Below are 17,894 nucleotides of genomic sequence, written 5' to 3' on the forward strand. Positions count from 1 at the left end.
ATAAAAATTGGTATAAATATTTAATGATATTTAATTTTAGTGACTTTATAATTCCAGGAAAGATAACTATTACCTCTGATATGGAATAAATCGTTAGCGATATTCAATTTTGGAGATCTCATCACTTTCACTAATAATGCCAAAATTATATCCTCACTAAATATTCTGCTTATACGATATATCACTTTACTGCAGATTGTATCGTGTTTCATTTAAAGTTTTTAAACTTAGAAATTGTAATGAAAAATATGGAAAATTGAACTCGTTTTTCTTAAATAAAACTTGAAAATTAAGAAGTTAATATAGATTATTGGAGAGAGTTTTCTTGAACCAAGACAAGTGCTATATGATGAATCAATGCATTTTTTCAGCATCAGCCAAAAAACAGCAATCTACCACAGTGGCGACACCTGTGAGAGCGCCGCGTAGAAACAAGAAACAGGAAATGGCTGCTCAGATGGCTGCCGAACAAATCAGGAAGTATGGCATCTGTATGGTTCCAATCCGCATGGGTCTGTTCTTCTCAGGTAAAAGAATTCACTGTACATATAAAGATTAATCTGAGATGGGATTATAGTTTCCAATGTCAATGATGTTTAACAGAAAATTTCATCTGTATAAATGGTAAAGAAATGGGTTTCTGAGCTGGCTTATTTAGGAGGACAAAACTTACAAAGAAATCTGAATAGTTTTTCTTAGTTCTAAGCTGTAGACTAAGAGTCGATGGATTTACTAATTTAACAGGTATGAAGAGCATCACTAATCGTCTAGACAGTCCCATACCAGGGATTGAGGACATGTTTATACAGTTGAAACTGGACACACCCCTCATGTCGGACAAGCAGAAGAAGGAGCTCAACCCAATGATCCTCACCGTCAGAAACGCCACGAACCTGCCCGACTCTCCCATGACGTACGACGAACTGAATCAAAAGTAGGTTGCTTCTCCTCATGATTATCATCGTCATAATCTTCAAAATGGTAAAAATAGATCTCTTGATACTTCTTGAGTTGAAAATTTTAACAACACCATATTATTATGTAATTTTTCTTCAGCTCTATCTTTTAACGAATATTTCACTCAAGGACCTAGAATTTGCTTTTCTGGTGAGGTCATGACCTTTGTATATTTTGACCACTCAGTGGATGACCTGTCACTGGTGTTGTTTCAGGTGTCAACCCGTGTTCTGTCGCTATCAGTTCTTCAAACAGCCAGAGCATTGCAGCATGGGAAGGGAGCAGAGAGAGAACGTGTATTGGGACGATGTTAATGTAGTATTGCTAGGTAACTATTCTGTATGGGGGCGATATTGATGTACGTAGTATTACTAGGTCAATATTCTGTACATCAGATCTGTTGTATGGGGGCGATATTAACGTAGTATTACTAGGTCAATATTCTGTACATCAGATCTGTTGTATGGGGGCGATATTAACGTAGTATTACTAGGTCAATATTCTGTACATCAGATCTGTTGTATGGGGACGATATTAACGTAGTATTACTAGGTCAATATTCTGTACATCAGATCTGTTGTATGGGGGCGATATTAATGTACGTAGTATTACTAGGTCAATATTCTGTACATCAGATCTGTTGTATGGGGACGATATTAACGTAGTATTACTAGGTCAATATTCTGTACATCAGATCTGTTGTATGGGGGCGATATTAACGTAGTATTACTAGGTCAATATTCTGTACATCAGATCTGTTGTATGGGGACGATATTAACGTAGTATTACTAGGTCAATATTCTGTATGTCAGATCTGTTGTGTGGGGGCGATATTAACGTAGTCTTACTAGGTAACTATTCTGTACATCAGATCTGTTGAAACAGGCTGAATCTGAAGAAACTGTCAGTATAAGAAGTTGGTTCGCTTGTTGTCATTCTTTACCCTTAAAATCAAAAGCTTTACATAAGTGTGAAAATGATCCGTTTTGCTCTGGCTACACATTTGTTTTTAGCAAAAGTCGGTGTAGCATTAGCTGCTCACATCTACCGAATACGAAATGTGACGTCACAAAACTGATTAATTTTAATTTTTTTGTGAAATACGTAGAAATAGAGGGTTTTGACAGCAGAATTTTAATTATCTTATATTACCTGTATGATTTCACCACCACAGTTTTGAAGCGTGATATATGAAATGGCACAATAATGATACTGTATATGTGAAAATAATGATGGTATGTATGATGTGGACCTAAAGTCACAAAGCCACATTATCAAAAAACTTAGCAGATTGTTTAGAAATATAGAGACATGCAGGAAATTATGCCTAATTATGACATCACAAACAGAATACTATTACTAAAAAATATTGATTTTATTGATTGGGTACATAACAATTTGTAAATCTGCTGAGTTTACATTTTTAGAATTTTGAGGGCAGTTTTTTAAAATCACTGCACCTTCTTTATTGGAAATGTAAATGATACACATGAACATGTATATAAAATTTCATTGCTTAGGTACTGTGATGGTTTCAGGAAATACGTGCAAGAACATGTACATGTACTATAAATATTTCAGCTTAAGGGCAGAAATGAAATACATAATTCTTCAAAACCTGTCTTATGTTTTAACGCTAAAATATTTATTGAAGATAAAGTTTGAGGTAAACAATCCTTGATTGTGTTACTTAATTACTGAAATGTAGAGAATGTTATGTAGTAATTTGCAAACTACAACTCTCTCAGCATTCTGATTTTGAAGATGAACTGTAGGACTTTTAAAATGTTTTAGGTACTCTGGAACAGTCGGAACTGAGGCAGTATTTAAATGGTCCTCCACTGGAGATAGAGGTACACGACAGAGATCGTAAACCAGAGGGGGTAAAACTGAAGCCCACATTGTTCGGGGATGATTTGGAGGACGAGAAGATCAGTAATGTGGGAACGGTGGCTAGTAAGTCATGTTCTTTATTTGATTCTTTGACGATTTTCAAATTGTTCTTTTAGATAACTTTCCTTCACAGATTTCAATTTCAGAAGGACATATTGGCAAATTGGCAAATATCTCATGATGTAAATATGATGTAGATATACATGTGTGATGAAGTTTAGGCTGACAATTTAATACATTAGTATTTATATCCTAAAAATTAAAATAAAGCAATTTAAGCAATCAAAAATAATCCATGTATTTTCTAAAGAAAATTTTGTGTTGTCTTTGCAAGTGGATACTGTCGTATAGCAAAGTGCTGGGGACGAACAATTTTGATTCATTATAAATGTAATTTGTTATGTCCGTTGAGTTCATGATATGTTTTAAAACTACAAGGAAGTAGAATAGCTTCACATGAATTCATTATAAGTGTGTTTGTTATAGCAGTGTTTTAGTAACCCTTCATTGCTTCTTTTTAGTACATGATAATATAACATAATTTACATAATCGTTATGTACATGTACATGTACATTGCATGTATTTTCCATAGGTAGGAGAACAGTTCATAATCCGTTTATGGGCAGAAACAAACCCTGGGATCCGTACGGAGTGGCCAAGATTGACCTCTCCGAGCTGTTACTGGGCCATCAGTTTCTCCACCTGAATGTACCCATTCATAACTGTCCCATCCCAGACGTATTCCCCTCAGAGGAGAGAGAGGACGGCCGAAGTGTGGGGGTCATGGGGGCTGTAGATGGGCCAGGTTTGTATTTGCTCAGTGAAATAAAAAAAATAATATTCTGTTCTCCGTGAATAGAATGTATTTTATTCTTTCTTTTTTTTCAGTGGACAAACCCTACAATGCAGGACATTATGTACAGTCTAATGCCATGCTGAAAGTGAAAGTAGAATTGGCCCATTCACTTACAACACCTGAAGAAGTTGCAGCTAAACAGCCCTTAATTACTTCTCCACAGGTACAAAAACATTTTAGAAGGTGAATTTCAGAAAACTGAATGACTTTTGCACTTAGCATTTGATCCAGTTAGTCCCCACAAACAATGCCTCTCTGTTATTGGAGCCCATTAACAAAGCCCCTCTCTGTTATTGGTGCCCATGTGCATTGTCCCTTTCTGTTTACAACTTTCATTAACAATGCCCCCTGTTTACAGTTCCCATTAACAATACCCCCCTCTGTTTATAGTGCCAATTAACAATGCCCCCTCTGTTTACAGTGCCCATTCGGCAGGATTATCTACATCTTTGGTTACAAGAACACCACAACCCTTAACCAGTTAGAGACCCTAGTCACCGATATAAATGCCAAGGCCCTCCAGTTAGATGACATGCCCCCTCATGTTATCAGCGCTGCTTTGTCGACATACAAACTTTCACTGTAAGTATGATGTAACAATATTTATGCTCTATAAGTGTAGATATGATAATGGTGTTACAAACCTCGTGATGATTAACAATAACGGTTAATAAATTGTTGGTTTATATCTGCATTATTTGACACAGAATCTGAAGTTTGAAGGAAGAAGATAATTTATCTGAAGCCATGTTGATGTGCCTAACAATGATATATTTGAGAAGTTTGCTAGAGTGATACGATAGTGTACATGTTACACTGTCAACCCACAAACATTCTCATCATGTTATTTTCACCCTCACCCACTAGAAAACAATTTCAGACCCATTTTAGATTTGCTCCAAATCATTTTATACTCCTTTAGGGTAATGAGTGAATTCAGATTTGTTTAATTTTGAATTCGCCTATTCACGATGTGGATGTATGGGACAAAAATAAAACAAGGACAGAAATATTGTGTCAGATACACAGTATCACTTATTGCTAGGACTAGAAGGGGACACTACTCTGTGAAGTAAGCATGACTGATTACAATCTGTAGAGAATTGAATGTGATAGCCTTTGATTACAGAGAACAGCAGAGGAGCCGGGACCTGGACATTTTAACTGGGTTCCAGTTGATGGATGGGGACAAACACATCTTTGTTCTGGAGGGGCTCAGGGATCAAGCAATTACCTGTGTATGGGAAAATGTTCCCGCTCCAGAAAACTCGGGTAAGGAGCAGCAACTTGTGAAGCGGTACCTGGAATTAAAAACGGCATGTCATGTTTAACTGAATGTGAATTCTTCTTCCAGATGTGCGAGTGCTGTACAACTCGGACCTGAGCTTCAGTGAACGTCTGTATGGTCCTCTTGATGTAGATCTGTGTCGTGTCAAGCTCCATGAACCCCTGAATCAGATCGTACAACAGCCTCTGTTATACGTCAGGGACATGGTCCCCAAGCCCTGCTTCCAGGGTCTGCTCAGTCTCCATCAGGTAAACTTTTCTTACCTGCTGATGCAATTTCTTGTTGGACTGGACATCTGCTTTAGAATATTCTCTTTTCATTAGGATATATTTCATATGTTGTAGTTTGGGGGGGGGGGGCATTGCGGTATACTGTTGAATTGAGAATAAAACACTACTGAAATACAGTCATCCTAGTATGTACCTTGGATGCCCAGGGATATGGTGGGAGGGCCATTAATCAGAAATTTAAGAAATTAGATCTGAAATGGTAGAGTAATGTTCTTTTGTTCTGACAGAATCATTACATGTATTACAAAATATGGTACATACGTGTAACCATTGGAATAAACAGTCTTTAGTAGCAGAGCTGACAAAATTTATCCTGTCATTAGGTACTAGCAGTGTATATATTTGTGGATAGGAAGAGAGATTATGTACAATTGATAACTCCACATAGCATTAAGAGCTGAGTATGAAGGTATGGACATTGTGAGAGGGTTAGTAGAATTTCTTATCGTTTACAGATTGTGAACTCGAATGTGATGAAAGACGTCGTGAGAAACTCGCTGTTCCCTATGGCAGACATGGTGATCTCGATGAGTCGTGAGTTTGGAGTCCCCATCACCCAGGAGGACTTTGATGGTAGGGATAGGTGACATGTACTTAGTATGAGAAAGACATTGATAGGAAAATTCTGCTGTGTTATCAACGCTAACATAAAGACTTTTAAATTGATGAATATTACCCCAGCTGACTTTTTAAACGTCCAAGTAAATGTATCAATAAGTATGTAAAGTATTTTGTCACAGAAAAGGAAGAAAAAACTCAGGCTTAAAATTTTCTCTCAGTTTTCAGAGTCATGAATTAAATGTCCAAAAATGTATTTAAATGTGACTGTATTATACAGAGCTGCAAATACACAAGCCAACAGATGTTGTGGAGGAGGAACAGATTAGAGAGATGACACGTGAGGCAACTCGTGTATGGACCCCCATCGACAACTTCAACCCGCAGTACATGGAGACCATCGCTGGGAGACAACAAAGGGTCAACTACATCAAAGAGAATAAGGTAAACTTCAGTCAGAATGATCAGGGAGATTACTGTGGATCAGCTGAATCAAGGAGAATAAAGTAAACTTTAGTTAATATCAGATCACCAAGGGAGATTACTGTGGATTACCTGAATCATGGAGAATAAAGTAAACTTTAGTCAATATCAGATCACCAAGGGAGATTACTGTGGATCAGCTGAATCAAGGAGAGTAAGGCACACCTCAGTCTGTCTCAGAATACCAATTTAATACATTATTTTTATAGATATTTACATCATATGATATCTTACAAGTCTTTTTTACACTTCCCATGTATTCTAGGAAAGTCCTGAGGAATTATATGGAAAATTTAAGATTGAATTTTTTCAAAATTGGGATATCATAAAATAGATTAGCATCTAAGTCATGAATTATTAACTTAAATTTTCAAGAGGATAAGTCCATCTCTGATGGAAATACCTGTTTGTGAAAGTCCAGAATTATTGCACAGTGGCGAAGATGTCTCTTGATAAGTAACTGTATGAATGTGATTCACGTTTGATATTATGGAGATACTTTTTCTTACTGTGATAAAGTTGATTTTGATTTTTAATGTTTTATCGTACAGGACGACGTGAAAGTGATTAGTGATAAGAATAAGGAGGAACGTGACAGGAATAAAGTTCCAACAGTTCGAGCGGACGTCACCGTGGCTCACAACTACAGCTCACAGTCATTGAACTCGACCGAACTCGCTAAAGAGAAACTCCGACAAATGCTGGCAGAGGTAGGCAGACAATTACAGTGGAATATCTTCATACTAAATGAAGGGGGAAAAAATTGTAAAATTGCAAGCAAGCTATTTTTTTCGACTAAAATAACAGTACAAGATTTTCTGAAGTTGTGTTAGATTAAGTCATCATATTCCCTAGGCTTGTGTACTGAATTACACAAATTTGTATTCTATTGTTGGTTAATCAAAACACTCATTTAAAAGTTTTATGACCAGAATAAGTTATTAGTAACATTAGCTGAAACTGATGATACAGGATTGTGAATGACAATGACTCACATTGTACCACAATACACAAGTGCTTTTTATAGCATACTTAGAATTTAGAACAATCGGAGATGATGCACTGATTGATGTAATCGTGAATTAGCACACCTTGCACTATGTTCTACTATTGTGGGTAAATATAAAAATTTATATTTGAGCACAAACTATAGATTAGCACTTTTGCTTCAGCACCGAATGTACCACAGTATATGTATGTACAGACAGTATATTGATTGATGATTGGCTCACATTTTACCTGTGTAACTTACAGGAGCCAGACACCAGATTTTCGTACTGCCAGGAGTTCCACCACTCCATGACGGTGGTCCCAGTCAATGTGGAGGCCGTCAAGAAAGAGGAGAAGGCGGAGTCAAGGGCTAGGTGGAAGACGGAGAAGGGGTGGATTTACCCGGGAATGAAGCCTACATTGGAGTGTAATGAACATCCCCAGAGACCGAACACAGCGCGGATAGAGGAATTGCAGGAGGTAGCACTGATGGGAAATCTTATTCATGCTGCTTGTTCAGGGTTTACAGGAAAAATATATTGTCACAAAAGGAATTATGTTGAAACAGTACTGTCTTATTTGTAGGGAGCAGTTTACAGTTTGCTCAGAATCGTCTAACTGAATTTATATTAACTACCATAAGATTGAAATGTTGGTGTATTTCTTTTTAAAAATTCAGATTTGATGACCTAACTTCTAGTCCTCTTTTTAACAGGCTGCTTTTTGTATTTCATTGAATAAAGTCCCTTTTCTCTTTGGATTGTTTCAGTAAGACTTACTAAATTAACTTCATACAAACAAGCTTTTTAATCATTAGAAGAAAAAAAATCTTTTTGAAGAATTGCTTGTTGATCTATTAAGTTTTTTGTTTTCTGATTTTAGCCATGGAGGGAAAACATCCTACATGTAGGTATGCTTCAAGCTCCACTAGACCGTGACAAGTTTCCATGGTTACATAGGAAGTACGACTTGGAGTTATACAAGCGTCCACAATCGTGTTTCATCAGGGAACCAGTCACCATCCACTTGGCAGGACAGAAGCTGAAGAACGAAAAAATAGCCGCCCTGAGGAAGGACCAGGAAGTTTGGAGGTCAAAGGTGGTGGTGGAGGACACCCGCCAGTACATCCACCGATGTCTGAAAGAGACTGAGGTGAACGAACGTGGCAGAAAGGCTCAGAACCAAATTGACAAGATGCAGGGTCTGCTGAAGGACAAACCGGTCAAATTCTCTCTCAGAAAGCGGGGCCTGACCCTGAAAGACGTCCCCCCGCTGAATGTTGTCGGCAACCCCAGTGTGGACACTGCTGCCCGTGAGGCCGGCTTTCCCACAATTCCAGCGGTGGAAAACGACGGTGTGGAGAAAATCAATGGGTTCAAACCTGGGCCATACGATGATTACAGCTGGAACATGGAGAAAAATAAGATCCCTGTGTATGATTATCAACATAAACAGTTCCGGGACAGCAAAGGGGCAGATTTCAAGTTAGTGTCACTTCAGTTACTGGATATACAATATAACCGGTATTTTCTGCGGCTGGAAATTTTTGCGATTCGATCTGTAAATGGTAGCAAATTATGTTCTGCATTTAAAATTATACCCCCCGCAACAAGTTGTGGGGGGGTATACTGGAATCGGGTTGTCCGTCTGTCTGTCCGTCCGTCCGTCTGTAGACGCAATGGTTTCCGGGCTCTAAAGCATTATCCTTTCCACCTACCGTCACCATATCATATATATGGACTACCCATGGGATGAAGATGTTCCCTATCGATTTTGGGGTCAAAGGTCAAGCGCACTGGACATCGAAGTAGCAATATGGTTTCCGGGCTCTAAAGCGTTATCCTTTCCACCTACAGTCACCATATCATACATATGGACTACCCATGGGATGAAGATGTTCCCCATCGATTTTGGGGTCAAAAGGTCAAAGGTCAAGCGCACTGGACATCGAAGTAGCAATATGGTTTCCGGGCTCTAAAGCGTTATCCTTTCCACCTACAGTCACCATATCATACATATGGACTACCCATGGGATGAAGATGTTCCCTATTGATTTTGGGGTCAAAAGGTCAAAGGTCACGCGCACTGGACATCGAAGTAGCAATATGGTTCGGTTTGTCATGCCATTTGTTTTTTACACTCAGAAAAGAGGTAGTTTATACCTATTACCAACACCCTTTGGGAAATTGGGGTAAGCGGGGGGTATTCTTAGTGAGCATTGCTCACAGTACCTCTTGTTTCTGCTGTTGCATTATACCTGTACATATGTTTTGCAATTACTATTTTTGTTGATTTTTCCTATCCACAAAAAATTGACAACCGCAGAAAATAACCGTTATATGGTACGTTAGAGAACTGTAGCATATCAAAGCTTATCTGAAAAAGTGTCATAAAGATGGTTCTGATAGATATTTGTTTCATTGCTACATTTAGCAGTATTCCTATATCAAATATCCTTATATTTTTAGGTCACCTGAATTCATTCAGGTGACCTATTGCTATCTGTTTTTGTCCGTCGTCGTGCGTCGTGTGTTAACATTTGAACATTTTCAGCTTCTTCTCTGAAACCCCTGAACCAATTTCAACCAATTTTGGCATATAGCATCTGTGGGTGAAGGGGAACAAAAATTGTGAAATTCGTGGTCCCTGCCACTCCTGGACATCAAGAAGCCAAACTGTGGGCATAATTATAATGAACATTGAGCCCTCTACCAAAATTGTGAAATGCATGGCCCCTGGGGCAGGGGTTCTTGTGTTAGGGGGGGGGGGGGGGCTCTATTGGTCATATAGTGAAAATGGCAAAAACCATCAAAATGAGTGTAATTTAAAAAAATCTTCTTCTTTACTCCTGGACATCAAGAAGCCAAACTGTGGGCATAATTATAATGAGCAATGAGCCCTCTACCAAAATTGTGAAATTCATGGCCCCTGGGGCAGGGGTTCTTGTGTTAGGGTGGGGCTCTATTGGTCATATAGTGAAAATGTAGAAATTCTTTGAAAATCTTCTCTGTCTCTGGGTATTAAGTAGACAAACTAATAGCATGGTAATGATGAGCAAGGATGCCTCTTTATACCCCCCACAACAAGTTGTGGGGGGGTATACTGGAATCGAGTTGTCCGTCTGTCTGTCCGTCCGTCTGTAGCCGCAATGGTTTCCGGGCTCTAAAGCATTATCCTTTCCATCTACCGTCACCATATCATACATATGAACTACCCATGGGATGAAGATGTTCCCTATCGATTTTGGGGTCAAAAGGTCAAGCACACTGGACATCGAAGTAGCAATATGGTTTCCGGGCTCTAAAGTGTTATCCTTTCCACCTACAGTCACCATATCATACATATGGACTACCCATAGGATGAAGATGTTCCCTATCGATTTTGGGGTCAAAAGGTCAAAGGTCAAGCGCACTGGACATTGAAGTAGCAATATGGTTTCCGGGCTCTAAAGCATTATCCTTTCCACCTACAGTCACCATATCAAACATATAGACTACCCATGGGATGAAGATGTTCCCTATCGATTTTGGGGTCAAAGGTCAAGCACACTGGACATTGAAGTAGCAATATGGTTTCCGGGCTCTAAAGCGTTATCCTTTCCACCTACAGTCACCATATCTTATATATGGACTACTAATGGGATGAAGATGATCCCTATTGATTTTGGGGTCAAAAGGTCAAAGGTCAAGCACACTGGACATTGAAGTAGCAATATGGTTTCCGGGCTCTAAAGCATTATCCTTTCCACCTACAGTCACCATATCATATATATGGACTACTAATGTGATGAAGATGATCCCTATCGATTTTGGGGTCAAAAGGTCAAAGGTCATGCGCTCTGGACATCAAAGTAGCAACACTCAGAAAAGAGGTAGTTTATACCTATTACCAACACCCTTTGGGAGATTGGGGTAAGTGGGGGGTATTCTTAGTGAGCATAGCTCACAGTACCTCTTGTTAAAATTTGTGAAATTCATGGCCCCTGGATCAGGGGTTCTGGTGCTAGGGTGGGGCTCTATAAGTCATATAGTGAAAATGCATTATTTCTTTGAAAATCTTCTTCTCTGTCCTTGGGTATTAAGTAGACAAACCAATAGCATGGTTATGATGAGCAAGGATGCCTCTTTCAAAATTGTGAAATTCATGGTCCCTGGGTCAGGGGTTCTGGTATTAGGGTGGGGCCCTATTGATCATATAGTGAAAATGCATTTTATTTCTTTGAAAATCTTCTCCTCTGCTGCTGGGTATTAAGTAGACAAACTAATAGTATGATAATGATGATCAAGGATGCTTCTTTCAAAACTGAAATTTATGGCCCCTGGGTCAGGGGTTCTGGTGCAAAGGCGGGGCTGACCACATAGCTATTCAATGTTTCTTCCATCCAAAAGTAAAATTCTTATATTTAAACACAAACCTAATTCAAACATTGGAAGGTTGTTACATGATACTCAGGTGACCTATAAGGCCCCTGGGCCTCTTGTTTATATCACATTTTAAAAACTGCTGCTTTAGAGATTTACTTGTACTTTACATTTGAAGTACTGTACTTATACCCCCTGTAAAGTTTGGAATTACGATGTCTGTCTGTCTGGTCGATTACATCTGATCATAGAGGCAGTAAATACTCGTACACAAAGGCTGCTTATCATCCAAGGTGTGTCACTACCATTGTCTATAAAGGTCATTTATAGATTGTCAGTATCACAGAAAAGGTTTAAAATTTGTGTCTGACGTGTGTAACTATTGAGGGTAGGTCAATTTTCTGGAGAAGGTCATGTGGACAAGGTCACAGGAAAGTACAATTATACTTTTTACAATACAGAAAGACGGTAGACTATTGAAATTTATGTAAAGTTGTTCAGTGCAGTGTGTTGTGATTCTACTCTATAAAGGTCATTTTGACAATGACAAAATCAATTAGGGAAAACTCGAGACTATTTAAAATATCATTATATACTTACACCCAATCTAAAAGTTGCTTTTGACTATTACATCTAAAAAAAAATTGCCTTCAGTGAAGGTCATTTATAGCAGGTCAAGGTCATAGACATAAGAATCATAGTTTGTCTTTGATAATGTATTGCAGGGATTTTCAAAGTTTGTATGGCATTCAAAAACAAATGCTGTATTTCAGATGTGCCCCTGTTTGTATAAGCCTTGGCCTTGGTATTTGTCCTATGAGGACACGTCTAAGGTTATATTGTCATTTCTACATGTAATTCTGAGCTTGGTATTTGTCCTATGAGGACACTTGTAATGTTACATTGTCATTTCTACATGTAACTCTGAGCTTTAATTTGACAATCCATTCATCTGTCAGTGATCTATTGTCTGCTTTTTTTTACAGCACTGTTCACACAGAGAGAAGTAAGTTGTACCGCAGGACGATTGTTCCTCTACAGGACTGGGAGAGAGACAACCATCTCTTTAGGATTCCCGATGATGTCAGTAAATTTGGCCCATACGAAGGAATCGAGCCAAGCAGTAAACCGGGTCTTCCTCCTGTGGAGAATCCCAACATCGGAGTTTCCAGCGTGATTGCACAGTCACTGCAGCCCACCATGCAGACATTGACTGGTTCTCCTACTGCCTTACAGACCAGTTTAAATTCTGGAATAGCGCAGTCTTTTAATAACAAGGAAGCCATGGTCAGTTAATAATACGGAGCATAGGAACACCGGATATTTTCCTTTTCAGTTCAGAAGTACCTAGGTTTGAAACATAAATTTGCATTTTGTCTGTATTGACAATAACTGCTCTGGTATGAATATAAGGATTAGCTTAAAAAACTTAATTAAAAAGAAATATTTTTATTTATATAGATGTAAGTATTATAAAGTGAACTTCCTCTAAATGTTGCCTTTGATATAGAAACCACTGCTGACAGTTCTAGTGCCGACCTTTGCAATATTTTGTGTCAGAAACGTGAAAAACTTACCATCACATTTTCTGATAGACCAAGTAGATGCCTTGATGTATTTTTAGATATGAGTTTTATATCAGTGAGCTGTGATAGATATCTGCTTTATTTTTTGCCAAATATTTTCCCAAAGTACAGAAGGGTAATATTTTGTAAGTGGAAGATGGAAATTGTACATCCGCAGATGTTGATGTAGAGAAATATTTTTGTATTATAGCTGTGAGCAATTCTGTCAGAGAAAATCGAGTTCACATTTGAAAGTGTTATATATTTTCTTCTTCAAATTATCAGTATTTCTGAATGTTTTTGTAAATGTAGATGAATGATGTGTTGCTTTGCTCTATAATGTATGCGTGTGATGGTGTGTGAGATGATGGATGTGTAAAGCTATATATTGCTTGCTGTAGAGATAGGAAGGAGAAAAGCTGGAATCCCCCCATGTTTCCCCTCAAGTCGGTGGCGAAACTGCTGAAAATTTATATAATTGTATGTTGTATTACCGTATGATATACCTTATTGTTAAGTGTATATATAGTGACAATGTTCTCGGTGGTCTACTGCTGTTAGTTGTTACTGTCCCATGCAGTCTGTGATGTTGATTTTATATGATATATACTTACATGTGTATTGTTGTTGTGATGGGGTGTATACTACTTCGTGTGTATATTTATATATTGAGAAATTGATTGTTGCAATACAAAGCGATAATCAAAGAAATGTTGTGAAACAAAGGGCATGTGATTGTCTCGTTATTACAGTGTGTCGTCCATGTTTTATGTATTCAGAGAGAGATGTGCCTATATTGTTCTATATAGTGTTATTTCCTGTTGTTTGTACAGTTGTACGTTTAATGCTGTTCTTGTTATTGAATGATGCACACAGAAACACTCTTCACTTTGAAAAATGAGTTATTAATTGGTGAATGAGAATTCGAACGTTAACTCGGAGTTGTAATTACAGAAGCTGACCTAAATGTATGCGTTATTGTGGTGTGATGGCTTACTTATTTAATTCTGGGGAAAATATAACTCAGAAGTTGGCTTAAAGGGGGCATTAGCTGCCAAAGTCACCAAAATGACTAAAACAGCTTTACAGTACATAACAATGACATATGTAAATTCATCTATCTTGCAATTTTGTTATTGTAATTTTGACATTAGGATTTCTTTTGTTTATATACAAATAATGGCAGAAACATTATAATTGTATGAAAGTAAATATTCACTGCAGAGAAATTTTACATAATTTTCATAAGATTCGATTGGAGGTCGCTTTTTTTCACTCAGATTTATTTTTCTTCATTCTTTAACACATTCCAGTATTTTAATCAGGATTCAGAATTTAAAAGTTCGACGTCCTCGTTGACAGCTAATGCCCCTTTATACCTACCTGTAGGTAATTATGTGATATTGTATCTGTTGGACCTGTTGATCCTGAGGTGAAATGTTACAAGTGGATAATGTATGCATCTTCTATATTTTAAAGTTAATTTCTGTGTAAGTTAATTTGATGTTTTTACATTGTTATAATTTTTTTGACTGTGAGAACATATCCTGTACCGCATGTACTACTGTGTCTTGTAGAGAACAGTCTGTCCCAAAGTGATTTTATTTTGCTATAAACCTCGGCACTTGTTCCATGATGGAACACCGTTATTTTATCACACTAATCCTTTGTGATGCTGTTTTCAGCAATCCGTGGCTTAATTCTGTGATTCAGTTCCTTTATACATTTTTCTTTTAAAAAATGAATTATTTTCTTATTTCTATTTAATAAAATCTTATTTACCTCAGCTAGCTAGTTTGTGATTTTTTTTCTTCACAATTGAGTAAAAATTGTGGGCCGGGATTTGAAAAGCAGCTATAGGAGTTTGCTCTTTACCAGGATTGTACAACTGGCTTCTAGGTCAACATACAGACGTATTTACCGGGTAACCAGACTTTGGATGCCCAGCTGTTCTGCAGAAGTAGTTAATTTCGTGTTTCCTGTCAAAACCTATGGTCACCGTGGTGGTGTTGCAGTTTCGAATACGCCAATATTGTATCAAGGTGTTGCAATTCATCAATAAAAACAATTGGGAGAGGAAATTGAATTTGTGCAACATGATCATAATCCATGGCCCTGTACCAGAGTTTGGATATTCCCTCAAAACTTTTTTAGTTGGAATATTTTGTGAAAAATATGGTGACCTGGCATGCAGCCAATCTAAAGGTTTTTCAACAAGGTCCATGGGTTTTAACAAGTCACCTGCATATTGTGCAACAAAACATAGATGTCCGTAAAGTTGCATGATGGTGATTATTTCACACGGGAGAATTAAATGGCTCAGTTTTTGCAGCTATAGTGATGTCAATTTCTAATATTAACATGCAATAGATAGTTTTTCCAGAATCTCTGACTGAGGGGTCACAAATTCCACAATTTTGGTAAAGACTAAACAAATTTCCAGTATGGTATCATGGAGGCTAATCATGTCACGAGATCATGGTTTGACAGATGAGCAATTCATTAGTGTTGTATGGAAAGCCTGCATAAAACAATTTTTGTCAAACAAAATTAAATTGGCAAATCTGAATTTTATTTGATTGCAATCATTTGTAACATACATGTATATTGATACAACAATCATCTTTGAAATATTTTACTTTCATTTCATTAAGCAGACCATGTGAAACCAACTGTCAGGTTTTCGAGCGAAAAGTATAAATGTAATTGCATTAGAAGCAACACATCTGGCTCAGTAGCCAATCAGGGCTTCTCTTACATGTATTATGCTTTAAAGACATTCATAAGCTATATTACATACAAAGTGATTGGGTTTGAAGTAAACATGAAACTCACAAATTTTATACACATACATGTATATATACATGTCCTTTGTGTAGACCTTAATTTTTAATTCAATTAGGTCTCTGCACTCAAAATATTGCACACAAAAATCTGATCATTACCCTTCTGGTACATTTCATGTACATGATTTTAGAATTACATCTGTGTACATGTACATTGTACATACACATAATAAAAATCAAAACCCAGTCAGGTAATGCATGCATTATAATTATAGTACAATGTACAAATTCATAAGAGAAAAAAATCTATATTCTACAAACTTAAAATATTTAATGAAACAGGAGAAGAAGACTAGGGTAGATGTAAAAATATTTGGTAATATCTTTTAAATCTACATTTACAATCCATCATAATTACATATTACAGTTTTGAGGATAAAACCTTTTAAGTTACCAGACCTAAGTTACAATCAAACACTTACCATATCTTTTATTAGAAAATATGAGTAATTATAATGACGTTACTTTATGTTTTATCTATCTTAGTTTATATATGTACAATCGCGTATCTAAAGAAGAAAAAAGATGTCAGATCCTGCATGAATTTAAAGTTAATGCTGTTGCTGATTGCTGTGCACTTAAGAACACACTTCCTGTTTAGAAATGCTCCAGATTTCTCCATGTTTGATTGTCCTGAAGCTCTTTGCTGGCAGATTCAAATAATCCAAGTGTCTGGCAACTAATTCTGGAGGCTCCAAATAATACTGTAATCAGAAAAATAAATTCTAAAAAACAGTCCCCTGTTTCAGTCAGAAGAATTAATCCTTCTTGGGCAAATTTTTAATTTTTTTTTTTTTGTATTTAGGTTGAATTGATAGAAAATGTAGAAGTTGAAATCTTGAGTCAACATTCCAGACAACAGTACACGTATTGGGTGTCTGAGAAGGCAACAGTACACGTATTGGGTTTCTGAGAAGACAACAGTACACGTATCGGGTTTCTGAGAAGACAACAGTACACGTATTGGGTTTCTGAGAAGACAACAGTACACGTATCGGGTTTCTGAGAAGACAACAGTACACGTATCGGGTTTCTGAGAACGCAACAGTACACATAGCGGGTTTCTGAGACGCAGATCCTGAGTTCAAATCCACCAGAGTCTTGTGTTATTCATTGAAATAAATTTTTTGAAAATCATATTTTTTATTCCCTCTCCAAAATTGCATATTTTGTGCCTTTTTGGCAAATGTAATTATTACATATCACCATCTCTTTTATGATTAAATCATTTTGTGCTGATTTGATAAACTATTTCAAGGTGTTGTGAGCAACCAAGTTCTTATCATTTTCATTGTGGACCAAAACTGTGAAATCAAAACTGCTGTAAACCTTGTAACCTAACTTATGGAAAGAACAATAAAATGGTGAACTTTAATCTGAGTAAAAATAAAATGGTGAACTTTAAACTGAGTAAAAATAAAATGCTTCATAAGTTTAAATTATAATATTTTCAGAAATCATCACAAGCTAATACATGTACCCCATCCTATTCCACATCACAAGCTAATACATGTACCCCCTCCTATTCCACATCACAAGCTAATACATGTACCCCCTATTCCACATCACAAGCTAATACATGTACCCCCTATTCCACATCACAAGCTAATACATGTACCCCTTCTATACCAGCTATTACATGTACCTCCTATTCCACATCACAAGCTAATACATGTACCCCTGCTATTCCAGTCCTCCCTGGTTGTTTGTAGCTTAATCTTCTTGATTTGAAAATTGAACAAGATGTGTTTGTGAAACACAAATGCCCCCGATAATGGCCAATTCCGAAGATGGCCAATGTCACAA

The 17,894-nt window shown here is 37.2% G+C and overlaps 2 protein-coding genes across 7 annotated transcripts in view; one reads left to right on the forward strand and one right to left on the reverse strand.

The window, feature by feature from the left end:
• Positions 1-15,028, forward strand: part of LOC130048351 (uncharacterized) — a 33,938-nt gene extending 18,910 nt beyond the window's left edge. For all 5 annotated transcript variants that reach the window (XM_056144961.1, XM_056144960.1, XM_056144962.1 and 2 more), the window contains 15 exons: positions 372-527; positions 745-934; positions 1,173-1,285; positions 2,752-2,913; positions 3,444-3,656; positions 3,740-3,870; positions 4,129-4,289; positions 4,837-4,979; positions 5,062-5,243; positions 5,741-5,858; positions 6,124-6,287; positions 6,878-7,036; positions 7,581-7,796; positions 8,199-8,800; positions 12,664-15,028. In XM_056144961.1, coding sequence (XP_056000936.1) covers positions 372-527; positions 745-934; positions 1,173-1,285; positions 2,752-2,913; positions 3,444-3,656; positions 3,740-3,870; positions 4,129-4,289; positions 4,837-4,979; positions 5,062-5,243; positions 5,741-5,858; positions 6,124-6,287; positions 6,878-7,036; positions 7,581-7,796; positions 8,199-8,800; positions 12,664-12,973 — 3,020 coding nt within the window. In that variant the 3' untranslated portion in view covers positions 12,974-15,028. The remainder of the gene's footprint in view (positions 1-371; positions 528-744; positions 935-1,172; positions 1,286-2,751; positions 2,914-3,443; positions 3,657-3,739; positions 3,871-4,128; positions 4,290-4,836; positions 4,980-5,061; positions 5,244-5,740; positions 5,859-6,123; positions 6,288-6,877; positions 7,037-7,580; positions 7,797-8,198; positions 8,801-12,663) is intronic.
• Positions 15,029-15,792: 764 nt separating this feature from the next.
• The window catches only part of LOC130048354 (N-acyl-phosphatidylethanolamine-hydrolyzing phospholipase D-like), a 10,588-nt gene continuing 8,486 nt past the window's right edge, over positions 15,793-17,894 (reverse strand). For both annotated transcript variants that reach the window (XM_056144973.1, XM_056144974.1), the window contains one exon: positions 15,793-16,792. In XM_056144973.1, the coding sequence (XP_056000948.1) occupies positions 16,667-16,792 (126 nt within the window). In that variant the 3' untranslated portion in view covers positions 15,793-16,666. The remainder of the gene's footprint in view (positions 16,793-17,894) is intronic.

The sequence above is a fragment of the Ostrea edulis genome, chromosome 7, assembly GCF_947568905.1.
Source record: "Ostrea edulis chromosome 7, xbOstEdul1.1, whole genome shotgun sequence".
NCBI lineage: Eukaryota > Metazoa > Mollusca > Bivalvia > Ostreida > Ostreidae > Ostrea > Ostrea edulis.